Below are 15526 nucleotides of genomic sequence, written 5' to 3' on the forward strand. Positions count from 1 at the left end.
AATATTTTGATTTTATGATCACCAATGCTGAAAATGACACTTCACAGAAACGCATACCCAAATGGGAGTAGCTTTGGGACGTTTCAGAGAGTGCTGGGAAGATGAAATTCAGATCAGCAACCCCCAAACCATCTTCTCTTGGCTACAGGAGCTTCAACCTAGGTCCCCCTACCTACTGGCCAAGAACTCTACAGCTGAGCTACATTCCCCGTCAAGCATTTTAGAAACAAACATTCTAGTATGGTACGGTCCAAAGACACACTGGTTTGATGCTCACCTGCGGAGGAATGGCAGTGGGAAGATGCTGCATTTTGTTTTCTATAATCAGGCTCTGTGTTTCCCTCTGAGTAGAAAACGATGCTGTGCAGTAAAAATACACAGTTTGGGAGATATGATAACACAAGTCCAAGCTTCAGTGTTTCAGGCCATGCTCCCTGGTACTGCATTGCCTAGTAAGATGGCATTCGTCGTGCAAAGTGTGTATGCTGTGTGCTCAGAACCAAGGTTCAGCTGAGCGGTGGTGGCACAGCCACGAATCCCAGCACTCGGGAGGCAGAGGCAGGGGGATCTCTGAGTTTGAGGTTACCTGGTCTACAGGGAGAGTTCCAGGACAGCCAGGGCTACACAGAGAAACCCTGTCTTGACAAAACCAATAAGAAAAGGAAGGAAGAGGAGAAGGAGGAGAAGAAGCAAGGTTTATTTATGTGTGCAAAGCAACACAGCCACGGTGTTTTTTAATTAGTTTATGACTTGCTATTTAGAAATTTCTGATTGTTGCCAATTTTTTCTATAAGCTCCATATGAATTATGCCACGGAGCATTCTATGACGTCAGAGACAACTTCTGGAGCAGAGTTCTTGTTGCCCGCCTTCTTGTGGCAAGTTCTTTCCTTCCCGCTGCTGCACCGTGCATGCCAGGCCACTGCGGCACACCACTTCCGCCAGCAGAAGAGACGGCCACACAGGATTCTTCTCAGAACACACTTTATTGGAGCACTTACACTTGAGAATTGAGAGAGGCAAGAAGACCCTGTCCCCGTGGAAGCAGAAGAATATATACGGTGCCAGACAAAGCCCTGACGTGTCATCAACCCAATGGCTCAGGCCAGAATGGAGTGATCGTGCTAAATTATGATTGGCCAAGATCGGATGGACAGATCGAAATCCTCCCCGCCTTGGGGGGGGGGGGCTCGCGCGCATGCGCACAAGTTGTTTACCAAGTTTGACATGGAACAGCAAAAGGCGCCCAGGCTTTGTGCCCACGACGTGACAGCGCCATGGCGCACGCTACAGGCCACCACATTTGGCTTCTCCATGACCATCCCAGTTTCTGCTGCAGCACCGTGCACGCCAGGCCACCACATCTGGCTTCTCCATGAGCGTTCCAGGGATCAAACTTAGGTCACCGTCTTTCTGGCTCATCACAACCCTGTTTAGAAGCTTTGTTATAGGGCTTGTGGGGTGGCTCAGTGGATAAAGACAAAAGCCACCAAGCCTGACAACCTGGGTTCAGTCCCCAGGACTCACAGTGGAAATAGAGTATGTCCCAAGTTTTCCTCTGACCCTCACACACCAGGGCATGTGTACACATTCATATATACACTTTTTTTTTTAACGATTTGCTTATTTGTATCCCTATGATTGCTTTACCTGTACATATGTGTTCACACTGTGTTCGTGCCTGGCCTTTGGAGGTCCGAAGAGGGTGCTGGGTTCCCTGGGCTGGAGTTCTGGACAGCTGTAAGCTATTACGGAGGTGCTGAGACCCAAACTCAGACCTTCTGCAAGAGCAGCGCGAGCTCTTAACCACCGAATCATCTCTCTAGCCCCATAAATGCAATTAAAAATCAAAACAAAAAGTAAATAAAAGCCAGTCCCAGAGAGGAGAGTGGAGTGAGACCGGGCACTTCCGGCCACTAAAGGACAGATACCTGGGCATTTCTGAACCTTCTGTTGGTGGCTCCTTCCAGTCTGTGAGGCTTTATCTTTGCTTGGTTTCCGTGATGGCGGAGGTGGAGCCCGTGCCCAGCCACTGAGCTACAGCCCAGCTAAATCACATGGGTGGGCAATCAAAGCTCACGTCACCAACTGAACAACTCAGCCCTGAGCCACCACAGCCCTCACTTTGCTCCTAGAGAGGAGAAAGCTGTCAACCCGATGCCACAGTGCTATTTTTCCTCCACTTTAGGAGAATTACAAATTACAACAATATTAGTAATCTACTTATTTTTGTTTTATTTGCTTATTTACTAATTTTAAAGACAAAGTGAGCGTACCTTTGGCTGACCTGGAGCTCATGTGTAGACCAGGCTGGCCCCAAACTCATAGAGAACTACCTACCTCTGCCACCACAGTGCTCAAGTTAACAGCTGGCTTAAGACTAGTATTGATATTTGTATTACTATTAGTATTAGCATCCTTATTAATATTACTGCTGTTGATTTGTTTTAGTTTTTTGAGACAAGGTCTCCTGTAGTGTGGGATGGCCTTAAATGCACTAGGTAGTCAAAGATGGTCTTAAATTCTTAATATTTCAATCCTCTACCTTTCATGTTCTGGGATTACTTGCATGCACCACCAGGCCCAGCTAAAGTGCTAAATATTAAAGAGGAACATTTTTCTCTAAAATGTTCCCAACTGTGGGGAGAAACAACAGCTTTGTGGGCAAAGAAATCTAAATAAAGTCAAAAGCAGCCAAGAAAACCCTTCGGAATGGATGAAAAAGTTGATGGGGAAACTGGGCATAGACTGCTCAAACTTCCTGTCGGCCCATGGAAATGTGGACAGTCTTTCAGACATGGGTAAGCACAAAGACCTCCCAGGTATAGGCTCAGCCCAAGGTGCCTCACTGGCCTGCCTGGGGTCACGATGAGAGGGCTCTTACACAACCTCATTTAGTCCCCAACAGAAATCGGAAAAGGAGGCCCCAAAGCTCAGAGACGAGAATCTGGTCATTTCTCCATGATCCCCTAGCATACTGGTTCCCAACCTTCCTAATGCTGTGACCCCTTAATACAATCCCTCATGCTGTGTGACCCCAACCATAAAATTATTTTCGTTGCTGCTTCATAACTGTAATTTTACTTCTGCTATGAATTGTAATATAGGTAAGTTTAGAGATAGAGGCTTGTCAACAGGGTCTCGACCCACAGGTTTGAGAACCAGTGCACTGGAGTCTTAGAGACTTAGGAGACTAGAGACTTGCTGCTGTTGCTGACAGTCTGTAATCTAACCCAATACCTGAGTGCCAAGCTCCTCCACTTCCAGTGTGGGGGTCTGAGGAAGTTTCTAAATGTTTCATTTCTTAATTTTTGTTTACTAAAATTTTAATTACACTTATTTATTTAGAGTGGTGTGTGTGTGTGTGCGCGCGCGCACTCGAAAGAATCAGTTGTTTCCTTCTACTGTGGGTCCCAGGGACAGAACTGAGGTTCTCAGATATGGTGGTTGCTGAGCCATCTTTCTGGTCCTTGCTTGCTTTTTAAAAGTAAGAATATGGGAAGAACTTTACAAGTCAGTAAGAAGATGAACCAAAAAGTAAACAATCTGAAATATTTCTCCAAAATGATACAAATAGCAAAAGGATGTTCCATGTCTTAAACAAAACAAACAAACAAACAAACAAACAAAAAAAGCTCTGAATGAGACCGGCCCCCATAGGCTCATATATTTGAATGCTTAGTCACCTGTTAGTAGAACTGTTTGGGAAGGATTGAGAGTGTGGCCTTGTTGCAGTGGGTGGGTACTTGCTGGGGGAGGTGTGTCACTGGGGTTGGCTTTGGGGACTTCAAAAGTCTATGCCAGCCCAAGTCTCAGTGCTCCAGCACCGTGCCTGTCTGCTGCCATGCTCCTCACCACGACAACAGTGGGCAACTCCCCAAAACTGTTAGGAAGCTCCCACTTAAATGCTTTATTTTACAATCGTCCTGATCATAGTGTCCGTTCACAGCAATAGAACAGTAACTAAGACGGTCTCTCAGGTGACTGGCCTTAAACCCCCCGGCCCTACTGCTTCCACTTCCCAAGTTCTGGGATTTCCGGCACATTCTAACACCTAGCTAAACGGTCCACATCTTTAGCTGCTAGAGAATTGCAACACAAAAACATGCATAGGCGCTGTGAGTCAAGACACGCGACTCCAGCAGTGTCCAGGTGTGGAGGACCTGGCATGCTGTTGCTGTACAACGGTACAGACAGTGTGGAAAAAGGGGTTGTCAGTTTCTCAGAAAGTTAAAACTGAGTTACCACGTGACTTGGTGGTCATCTCAGTCTTGAGAAAGTCCAACATATATCCACATAAGAACTTTTTCCCAGCCGGGCGGTGGTGGCGCACGCCTTTAATCCCAGCACTTGGGAGGCAGAGGCAGGTGGATCTCTGTGAGTTCGAGGCCAGCCTGGTCTATAAGAGCTAGTTCCAGGGCAGGAACCAAAAGCTAGGAGAAACCCTGTCTCGAAAATCAAAAAAAAAAAAAAAAAAGAACTTTTTCCCAATATTCACAGCATTTTTATAAGTACCCAAAAGTGGGAGTGATCCAAATGTCATCAGCCGCACACGGGCACCGTACAATGGAATATCACTGGACAATGTAAAGTGGATGAAGGGTACGCATGCATGCAGCGCGCATGGATTTCAGAGAGGATGCTAAGAAGACAGACAGAAGAGGCCACGTGTGTGATTCCAATGACATAAAACTTCCAGAACCAACATGTAAAAACAAAACAGGGTGGCAGCTATGATGGCCAAACTTGGTTGTCAACTTGATTGGATCTCGAACCAAGCAGAAGACGAGCTGCCGGACACTTTTATGAGGGACTTTCTTGATAGCGCTGTGGGCACATTCTGGCGGCAGCCCAGCTACAAAGGGCATAGAAGAAGAAAGCCTGCCTTTTGCCTGCTTGCCTTCACCCTACAGGCAAGTTCATCTAGCCTTTCTTACTACATCCCTTGCTGGTATTAGAACATCTTATCCAGCTTCCTGCTACAGCTAGAGCAGCCTGCATAGCCGAGACTAGGGGTGAGGGGTGCCGGGTGCCGGGATTGAGACACTGAGGCTTCTTTTCAGGTGGAAGAACAGCAACCTTCAGTTTGCCCAGCAACCTTTTATACCTCTACTCCTTCTGTGGAGAACCACCAACCAGAAAGAACACAAACATCCTTGTCAATTACAGACCACAAGGAAGTTCCGCTGTCAGTCAGGGGGAGTGAGGGCAGCTGGATCACAACACTTTCAACACAGACTCAAGACCCTGAGTCTCCAGGACTCTTCTGTGCCTGGGACTGGTGAGACATTCAGCATGATGGACTGAACATCTGCCAGGGTCTTGGCTCCTCTGGTGTGAGACTATTCTGTAAACCAACAAGTGTGTGTGTGTGTGTGTGTGTGTGTGTGTTTTCTGTTCCTCTAGACTGGAGAACCAGCTGATACGACATTGCCTATGGAGGGGGGCTGAGGAGGAGTTGCTAATAAATACTAAGTTTCTTTTTAAGAGAAATTAGCTAATATGTTAATACAGTGGCCAGGAGCTGGCATGATCCCCTACCTCAGTCTCCCAAGGGCTGGGATTACAGGCATGTACCACCCCATCAAGCCTGAAAAAATAAATTTCTTCAGTATTCAAAGCTGCTATTTAAATCCTAAATTTTTTTCTGGAATGGTGTTTTTTTTTTTTTTTTTTTGGCATGTGTGCATGTGTGTGTTTGTGTAGATATTCAAGAGTGGTGGGGGACATGTTTGTACGCGTTTACAGGCCGGAAGTCAACCTTGAATGTCCTTCCTCAACAATGTCTACTTTGTTTCTTGTGAGGTCTCAATTGGATTGGGGCTTGCCCATTAGGGTGGGCTAGCTGGCAATGGAGCCCTGTTTTTCTCCCTTCGCTTCTGCAGCACTGGGATTACACGCGTGTGCTTCCCAAGGGCTTTCTTTTCCCGCTCAGGTTCCCACGCCAACATGCCAAGCACATCACGGCCGAACTATCTCCACACCTATTAGGTGGCTATGTCTTCAAATCAGATTAGGAGTGAGCCTTCAGCAGATTAAAAACCCTAGAAGTAGCTGAATTTTGTGGCATCCAAATTACACCTCAATTTAAATTAAGATGAATTTTTAGCATCTGAACGGTCAGATTGAGCCTGCTTTTTTTTCCACCTGGTCAATCACCACCCACAAGCTGGCTGATAGAGGCAGGTGCCATCCAGCTCCCACAGCTTGTAGCTTGGACATTTGAACCTGCTGCCTGTCTTTGTAGTACATTTAGGGGTTTTGTTGTTGTTGTTGTATGTGGTGTTGTTTTATTTTTACTTTGTGACTTTATTTGTGTTATGTGGTTTTATTTTATTTTTACTTTCGAAGACGATTATATTAGAGTTTGAGCAGGCAAATGGTAAACTCTTGCAGCTAAGATAAAGGCGAATCGGAGGAAGAGAGATAGTTACACCTCTGAGATCAGGAATTGACGTCTGTCATAAACTGCACAGAGCTGGAGACGTCGCTCGGTTGGTAGAGTGCTTATCTAATGTGCATGGAACCCTAGGTTCCGTAATCAGCACCAAGGGAAATCCGCAGCGGTGGCACACCCTTTGCCATCCCAGGTGCAAAGTGGTGGCAGGAGGAGCAGAAGTTCACGGTCATCCTCCAGTGCACAGAACTGGAGGCAAATTTGGGTTAGGTAGGAGAGGGAGAGGGTGGGAAGAGGGGCGGGGAAGAAGAGCAGCACCCCAAGAATGTTGCCACTGTATGGGGGAAAAAGATCCATTTTCTGACTCGAAGTACTCAAGCCTACCAATGAAGGCTTGTAAGCAACTGCCGCATTTCATTTTTTTAACGAAAAGATTTCTTGTCATGTTCATACTTAATCTTCTTAACCCCAAGCTTTGAAATCGCTTTGAGAAAAGAGCAAGACTGAGAACCCCAACCAGCGAGAGGGCGCGCTCTCTGTCGGAAGCCGGTCAGGGCCGCCACGCTCTTCCTCCCACAGGGGCTCCCTGGGGGCTGTCACCGCGGTCGTCACCCCGGTCGCCGCCCCGCAGCAGCCGTGCGCGGCCGCCCAACCGAGCTTCGAGCCTTCGCCCCTCGCGCCGCTTCCGTGCGCCCAGGGACGGCCGCGCCCGGACGCGTGCGGGACAGGCGGGCGAGGGAAGCGGCGCGGGCGCTCGCCACAGTCGTCCGGGAGGCGACTCCAGGTCACTCTCCCCGCACCCGTCCCGTCCGCAGAAGGGGGCCCCCGGCGCTGCCGAGGGAGGGGCGCAGCCGTCCGCCCGTCCGTCCTGGGCGTCCACCGTGAGGCGGGCGCCCGGGCGCCGCGGCCGCCGTCGTCGCTGGGAGTGTGGGCAGGGCTGCCGGGGGCTTCCGTGGGCTCGGCCTCGCCCACCTCAGGAGGAAAAGCAGGGGAAGCCCCGGCGCCCGGCGGCCGCGAGCGGGAGCGCAGAGGACAGGGCAGTCCGCCCCCGCGCCCGCCGCCCGCGCGTCCAGCTCCGCGCCCAGGCTCCCACCCTGCCGGGCGCGCGTCTACGGCCAGGAGCTCGCGGCGGCCTCCAGCGCCCAGCCCCGGGGAATGCGGCGGCCCCCGGCCCCTGGCGCCACTCGGTGTCTCGGCTGGGCCTCCTCGCTCGTCTGCTCCGCGGCCTCGACGCTCCCGGGTCCCCTGATGGCCGCCAAGTGGTTCAAGGAGTTCCCGCTGACCCTGAAGACCGCGTCGGAGCGCGCCAGGCCCGGGGGCGCGGGCAGCAAGCCGCGCAAGAACTCGGAGACCGGCGGCGCGGCCCCCGTCCCGGGCAAGGGCCGGAAGAACTCGGCGGCCGAGCTGGGGGGCAGCAGGGCGGGCGGCGGACCCCTCAAGGACAGCCGGCTGTCCCGGGACAGCCTGCAGGGTCTGATCCAGGCTGCGGCCGGCAAGGGTCGTAAGAACTCCCGGGTCACCGCCACCGCCACCGCTGCTACCACTGAGGAGGAGCCCCACCGGGGCGCCGTGGCCAAGAGCGCGGGCTGCAGCACCTACATCAGCAGGCTCATCAAGGTGGACACACAGGAGAAGAATGGTAAGAGCGGCTACCCGGGTGGCGGCAGCACCAGCAGCTCTAGCAGCTCCTCTTCCTCTGCGTCCTCTTCACCGTCCTCCCTGGGCCCCGAGCTGGACAAGGCCAAGATAATGAAACAGCAAGACACGGTAGGAAGCCAGCGTCTCTACCTACCTCTCAGTGCTGGGGGCACACGGGAGCCTGTTGAACCCCAGTATTCCTTATGCGTAAGATAAGTTCAAGATGTTTTCCAAGGTCCTCCCTGAGTCCATTCTGACTCCCAAGTGACCGTTTAAATATCATTAGACTTATTTTCTTTTGGAAAGATTTTTGCCCAGGCTTCAAGACCTTGACTTCATTGTTTGTTGTGTTTGGTTTTTGTTCGTGGGTTTAGAAGGGCAGTTGAAGGGAAGGGATAGAAACCAGCCCTTTTATAGGTGTGGTATACGTGTACTTTGGTCCTTGTTTTCAAGTTTGTCATCAAGGGGTACCAAGGCTAGACTTCTGTAGACTCCTGAGCACACAGGAACTGTAAAGTGTGAGTTCCATCTCTCAAGCCTCTCAGAGTTCCAGCATCGCCAAGAAGACAGGCCTTCCATTCATTCTGTGATTATTGCTGTGCTATAGAGTACGGGCCATGCACTGGGGCGTGGGGGGGGGGAGGATGGGGGCTCAACATCCTTAACGAGGAAATGCCCTTAAGGAAATTGCAGATCAGGAGAGAAGAAGGTGTTTCCGGCATCTTAGTCACCAGAGGGCTTCTGGGTGCTGTCCAGTGTGGGAAAGGTAAAGGGGGGGGGGGGACCTGTGAGCCAACTCTCCATCCATGCAGGGCAGAGCTGGGCTTTCTGCCCTGTGAGGAATGGGGAGAGAGAAGAGCTCCCACCCAGGTTTTAGGCTTCAGCCCAAGCAACCGCTTCCTGGTGAGGGGCTTAAATTTCCTATTGACTTACAACAAGCTGACCTAGACTGCCACAAACTTGTGTGAGGTGGCATGTATTGGGTGCCTCTGTCCATTGCTCCATTCAAGAGTTTACAGAGATCCGAGTGCCTGTCCTGTTCCAGGCACTGAGCAGAGCCACAGGAAGATGGAGCTGGAAGCATCTCATATATAACTGGGTGGCGTACCTCACTGTTGGGGCAAGGACTGAGTGTTACCCCTACCTTCCTTGATGTATCCGAGTTACAGCATGTGGAGCAGGCTTCAAGGAGGATGGGATGGAGTTAGTGGCAGTCACAGTTCCCTCTTGTGGGTGTCACTTGTGGGTGACTGGCATTTCTTAGGCTGTCTTCTCCGAGGTGACAGATTCCTTCAGTCTGTCCTCTTCTCTTCACTTCTCCCTTAACTGTCTGAATTACTTCCTCGTGAGCTTCCTAGAGACTGTGGAGCAGGGACCAGGCCTCCTCCCTGAGTCGGGGTCTCACCCCTGTAGTGTTAGCAGCCACTCCAGAACAGAACTGCCGTGCACACGGAACACCTCCATACACCCTGTGGTTTGGAATGACAGATGCTCTTGCACACAAATATCATCAAAGTTCTGTCTGTCGTAGCTGCTTAATCACTCTCCCTGTGGATTCAGGAACCCGAAACTTCTGGGGTACTGTTCGATGCTAACCTGTGATGCCCGTCTCTTTGGAGCCCGTAAAAATCCTTGAGGCCAGGAAGCAGGTGTTGGACTCCTTTTGAATCAATCACCTTGGTGCTGTGAAGTGACCGGCTCACTGGGTCTGTATTGCTTAGCTGGCAGGAGACTCGGAGCTCCCAGTCTGTGGTAGAACAGTTCTTCTCCGTGCACTGAGGCCCCAGATACCCTCCCCTACCCACTGTATGTCCTGCCACTCTCTTAACACACAAGCAAGGCACAGAAGAAAGTTTGTCTTGCAAAGATACGTGATCAACTACAAAAGCTGTCAGAACTGATGAGAGGTTTTGACTCATTGGACCTGTGGGAGTATTCAGCAGCCATTTTGATGCTCTTGCCATTTTCCTATCTGGGAAATCCTTAGCAACTGTCCTTTCTCATTGGACAGGTCATCATTTTAGAAGACTACGCTGACCCATATGATGCCAAACGGACAAAAGGTCAAAGGGACGCAGAGAGAGTGGGTGAAAACGACGGCTACATGGAACCCTACGATGCACAGCAGATGATAACAGGTGTGTGACTGGGGTCTGCCTGATGAGGACAGAAATATCATTCTCATTCAGAGTGTTGGAGAATGGTAACCAGGGGTGGGTGTGTGGCACATGCCTTTAATCCCAGCACTTGAGAGGCAGAGACGGGAGGGTCTCTGTGAGTTCAAGGCCACCTTGGCCTGTGTAGTAAATACCAGGACAGTCAGGGCTATGTAGAGAGACCCTGCCTCCAAAAAAATAGAGAAATATTGATAGATGATAGATAGATAGAAAGATAGATAGATGATAGATAGATAGATAGATAGATGATAGAGAGATAGATGATAGATAGATAGATAGATAGATAGATAGATAGATAGTAGATAGACAGATAGATAGTAGATAGACAGATGATATACGGGGAAGAGAACAATTTAATCAGATTCTGCTGAATGGAAGAAACAGATATTAGATCCAAATCTTTTGGTGTCCTTCAGAGTTGTAAGAACTTGAAGAGTTTTGTTTTTAAGTTTTTCTGGTTTTGTACAAGATGGCATTTGAGAGTCTGCTCAGTCTGTAGCCTTGACCTTCTAAAAAATTTATTACATTTTATTTGGATGCTCTCGTGCCACCGAGTGAGGGTGGGAGTCAGAAGTCAGCTTGTAGGGGGCGGTTCTTGCTTCTCAACCTCGGGCCGCCCCACCACGCTGGTGCCTTTACCCACAGAGCTGTCTCTTGGCCTCACACCCTTCGTTTTTAACATTGCCAACAGGTTGACAGAGCCTGAGCTAGTAGGCCAAGTAGTGCTCTAATTAGTAGAGTTTCTGTGTGGTTATGTCGGGTCTGGGCAGCCGGGAACGAACAAGCAGCCTCTGCCTACACGGATATACATACCTTGGCCACATTCAAAAGCATTGGCATCATAATGGAGATTATTACTCCGTACGAATATATACTTCAGGGATTCAATCTGTAAACGTTGCAGATGAAATATAATTTTTTTTCTACTGTGGTAGAAGATTTATCTCAAGTTCTTCAACACTGAAACAAAGCAATTAATTACTAGGAGAAAATTAACAATCGCTGTCAGCCACTCCAGGCAAATCACAGAAAACTAAACTAATCTTGTTGTTTTCCAAGTCCCAGTCCCAGTCTATGGGCTGAACAAACCTCGTGTGGGTCTTGGTGTCAAACCTTTCTCTTTTACTCAGTTCTCATAAGTTGGTGAGGAGTATGTAAGCAAAATATCAAACTAGTTGTTCAGATTTATTTGGGAGTTTTAAAGTAAGCACCCGTAATGAAGTCTGTGGCTCCTGAGTGCTGACTCACGTGTCCTGTTCACGTGTGGAGGACTTTACTGTGTTGAAACACACGGACGAGCTTTCCAGTCCCTGCAGAGGCTAGCAGAGAGGTAACTGGCACACCCTGGAAAGCCAAGACAGGCAAGAACGAGAGACAGGAAAGCTCGGCTCCATTTCCTGCTTCCCTGCTCACAGAGATAAGGTACCACGCTGGGGAGGGTGTGCCCTGGCCAGGCTGTGACCCTGCAGGTCACTGGACTGTGGCCCCTGATGAAGTCTGTGAATGAAAGGAAGTGAGAACGAAGTCACTTTTACAAAGTTTTAGAAACGGAACAAGGGAAAGGATTGACTTTTACATATAACCAAGGAAAATGTTTGATTTCCTTTTTATTTTTAGAATTTCATACGTAAGTACAATGCATTATGGTCACACCCACTCCTTCCCTCCAACTCCTCCTGCGTCCTTACCCCACCCTCTCTCAAACGCATGGCATCTTCTATAGCATATAAAATACATGACACATATGTATAACTATATAAATATAATATACATAAAGCCTACTGCTTCCCACTAGTGTTTGCCACATGCACGTGGGCGCAGGGCTGAGCACCGAGGCACGGGCATCCTGGGCTTGTCAGGTCCAGAAGACATGGCTATAGCATTCCTCCTGGTCCTCGCCTCTTACCCTCCCTCCTCCCCTTCTCCCACCGTGTCCCCTGAACCTTGGCTGTAATAGTTATGTTGTAGATGCCCCTTTGGGAGGGGGGTGCGTATCCACAGTCACTTGTTTTCTGTGTTTGACCAGTTGTGACTCTGTAGTAACCTCCACTGGCTGCAAAAGCATAACTTCTTTATTTGAGGGGGGCGTGGCTCACACCTTTAATCCCAGCTTTCCGGGGGCAGAAGCATAAGGATTTTTGAATTTGAGATCAGCCTGATCTGCAGATCAAGTTCCAGGACAGCCAGGGCTACACGGAGAAACCCTGTCTTGAAAACACTACCACTGCCCCCCCCCCCCAAAGAAAAGGATAGGGAAGTAGCTTCTTTGCAGGGGGCGAGAAGAAGTGCACCAGTCAGGAAAGCCCAGGAGTGCGGCCACCCACAAATGCTTCCCTCTAGGCACCCGCCACCCACCCACCCCCTGCTGGGGATTGAACCCAGCCAGAACTTTGAGCATAGTAAATCAGCAATTCGCAAATGAACTGCATCCCCAGTTTCATTTTCTTGGATTTGTCGCCTCAAAAGCTCTCTAAAGGGACTAACCATCCCCTGTTTTACCAAGTGAAAACAAGCATAGAGGACCCCAGGCTTGTCCCGCTTGCAAGACTTTATCTATCTGGTGTGTGGGTTCTTGTGTGGAAATCAGAGGGCAGCCAGCAGGAGTTAGTCTCTCCTTCTACCCCAGGTCAATTGAGAGCATGCACCTTTACCTGCCAAACCATCCAGACACACACATGCTTTTGTAAAAAGTATGCACTTTTTTATTTAAGAGACAAGGTCTGCTCACTATAGTTCTTAAACTTTTCTGTTTGATTTTCATGACAGGGTTTCTCTATGTGGTCCTGTCTGTCCGGGCACTTGCTCTATAGACCAGGCTGACCTGGATCTCAGAGATCCTGCCTGCCTCGGCTGGCGTTAAGGCATTTACCACCACACTCAGCAACGCCTATTTCCTAAGAAACCCAGGCTGGCCTTTTGCATCAGCCTCCCAAATCCTGGGATATAGACCCCAGCCACTGTGCCTGCTATTTTGGTTCCCATTGGCTTTTGTTCATTGATTAGTTTTGAGGAAGGGTCTTGCTATGTAGTGATGCTGTCCTTGAATTTATTGTTCTCTGCCTTCCTCAGCCTCCCAAGTGCTGAGATTACAGTCTCTCCTTTGACTTCACAAGATTTTTTTCAGAATAGATGAAGAATTCGAGTTGAGGTCTGCCACTCCAGAGTGAGTGCTGTGTCCCCATTGCCACATGGCCCAGACATACTCAAGTCTTGGGGTATGTGCTACTATCCCAGGCTCGATTTTTACATTGGTATATCATGTGAATTGGAACAGAGGGACAGCCTCGCTTTGGGTCAGTGTTGTAGAAGGCCACTTGTTCGTTTCTGGCTGCCCAGAACCAAAATAATCACAAAGAAGCCATATTATTTGCAACCCATCTCCATTAATCTGTGTATCGCTACGAGGCTGTGGTTTACCAGGTAAAGTTCCGGCGTCTGTTTGCGGTGGGGATACATGGTTTCTCTTGACTCCACCTTCTTTTTCCCAGCATTCAGTTTAGTCCTCCCCCCACACACACCTAGCTCTATTCTACCCTATCACAGGCTCAAGTAAGTTTATTATTATTATTAACCAGTGTCATTCACAACATACATAGAGAAATTCCACATCAGGTCAAGTCTGCAGTGTTTGTGTAGGTATCATTTTAAGTATGTCTGGGCCGTGTGGCACTGGAGACAGAGCACTCATTTATGTGCATAAAAATGCAGGCCTGGGTGCAGGAGATTAGCAGAAGCCTGTCACTCTTCCACTAAATTTTAGGAGCATTTTCCCTGAGCAGCTGATACATGCATTCTATGTAATTCAGCAATGTGGCTTTTAGCCACAAAATTGAAAGTTACACACTAGGCAGGTCTTTAGGAGACTTCTCAGACAGCTGTCAATTAGTGCGAGGATTCTTCCCACAGGAAGCATTACACTGCTGCTCATCAAGGGCTTTGAGGTTCCAGACTTGCCAAATAACCTTACCAAATGCTCCAACACCAGTCAAGGAAACCTAGGTCCAGGAAGTAAAATAAGTTGTCCACATCACTCAGTTGAACAGGCGTTACCAGGGCAGCTGGCAGCTGGCAGCTTTGACTGTTGAACTCTTGTCAAAGATTGTTTTTAAATTTTTGTTTTGCCTCCAAGTGGTTTTATCAGTTTGTTTAAATAGTCAGGTCTGAAGAACAACTCCAGCATGTTAGAAAAAACTCCACATGAATTCTTGTGTTTTTCTTAGTGCTGGAGCTTGGTCCGGGGGCCTCAGTGCCTGCCCAGAAGAGTTCTGCCATTGAACTGCACCCTGCTGAGTCTTTAATCTGTCTCTCCTAGGTACATTTCAGGGCATCTGAATTGTATCTGCCTTTGTTGAAGTATCCCGAGTTATCTGATAGAAATACTAACTTCAGATTAGAAACTTGAGCACTGTTAGAAGCCCCATTCCTGAGCTTCATGAGGCTTCATGTTTAGCGGCTTTGGAAACATGAAAGGGATTAGGGGGAAAGATATGTTATTTAGAATTACAATTAAAATTTATATTTGTGCCTGGAAAGACAGCTCAGTGATTTCTCACTGCTCTCCTAGAGGGTCTAGGTTTCGTTCCCAGCATCCACATGGCCCTCACAGCTGTCTGTAACTCATTCCAGAGGATCTGACGCCCTCCTCTGGCCTCCACAGGCACTGCACAATCATGATGCAGACACACGTGCAGGTAAAACATTCATACACAAAACAAAAGTAAATGGATATAATCGTTTTGGTTTTGTTTTTTGAGATAGGGTTTCTCTGTAGCTTTGGTGCCTTTCCTGGAACTAGCTCTGTAGACCAGGCTGGCCTCAAACTCACAGAGATCCAGCTGCCTCTGCCTCCCAAGTGCTGCAATTAAAGGCGTGCACCACCACCATCTAGCAAATCTAAATTTTTTAATAAAAAATGGCAGGAAGAATTCTTCATAAAGATCCACACAAAGTAAGGTATGGTAGAGAAGTCTGGGCTACCCACTCAGTGGCCTGCAGGGCAGAGGCCTAGCACCTGTCAGTAAGTTCCAGGGCTTCTGTGATGTGAACCTGTGATGTATGTGCCCAGCAAACATAGCCACTCTGACTGTTGAGAGAGAACCCTGGGACCCTGTTTTTATTTTTTTATATTCATTTATTTTGGTTTTTCAAGACAGGGTTTCTCTGTGTAGCCTTGGCTGTCCTGGAACTAGCTCTGTAGACCAGGCTGGCCTCGAACTCATAGAGATCCGCCTGCCTCTGCCTCCTGAGTGCTGGGATGAAGAGAGCCCTGTTTTTTGTTGTTGTTGTTGTTGTTGTTGTTTTGGTTTGGTTTTTTT

At 48.8% G+C, this 15526-nt stretch overlaps 1 protein-coding gene across 1 annotated transcript in view; it reads left to right on the forward strand.

Annotated features, from left to right (window-relative positions):
• The first annotated feature begins 7412 nt into the window (after nt 1-7412).
• She (Src homology 2 domain containing E) overlaps nt 7413-15526 on the forward strand; it is a 22168-nt gene continuing 14054 nt past the window's right edge. The window contains exons 1-2 of the mRNA XM_050118715.1: nt 7413-8163; nt 10046-10172. Coding sequence (XP_049974672.1) covers nt 7552-8163; nt 10046-10172 — 739 coding nt within the window. The 5' untranslated portion in view covers nt 7413-7551. The remainder of the gene's footprint in view (nt 8164-10045; nt 10173-15526) is intronic.

Source organism: Alexandromys fortis, unplaced genomic scaffold (genome assembly GCF_014885135.2).
Source record: "Alexandromys fortis isolate MF-2015 unplaced genomic scaffold, M_Fortis_MF-2015_v1.1 scaffold_152, whole genome shotgun sequence".
Taxonomy (NCBI): Eukaryota; Metazoa; Chordata; class Mammalia; order Rodentia; family Cricetidae; genus Alexandromys; species Alexandromys fortis.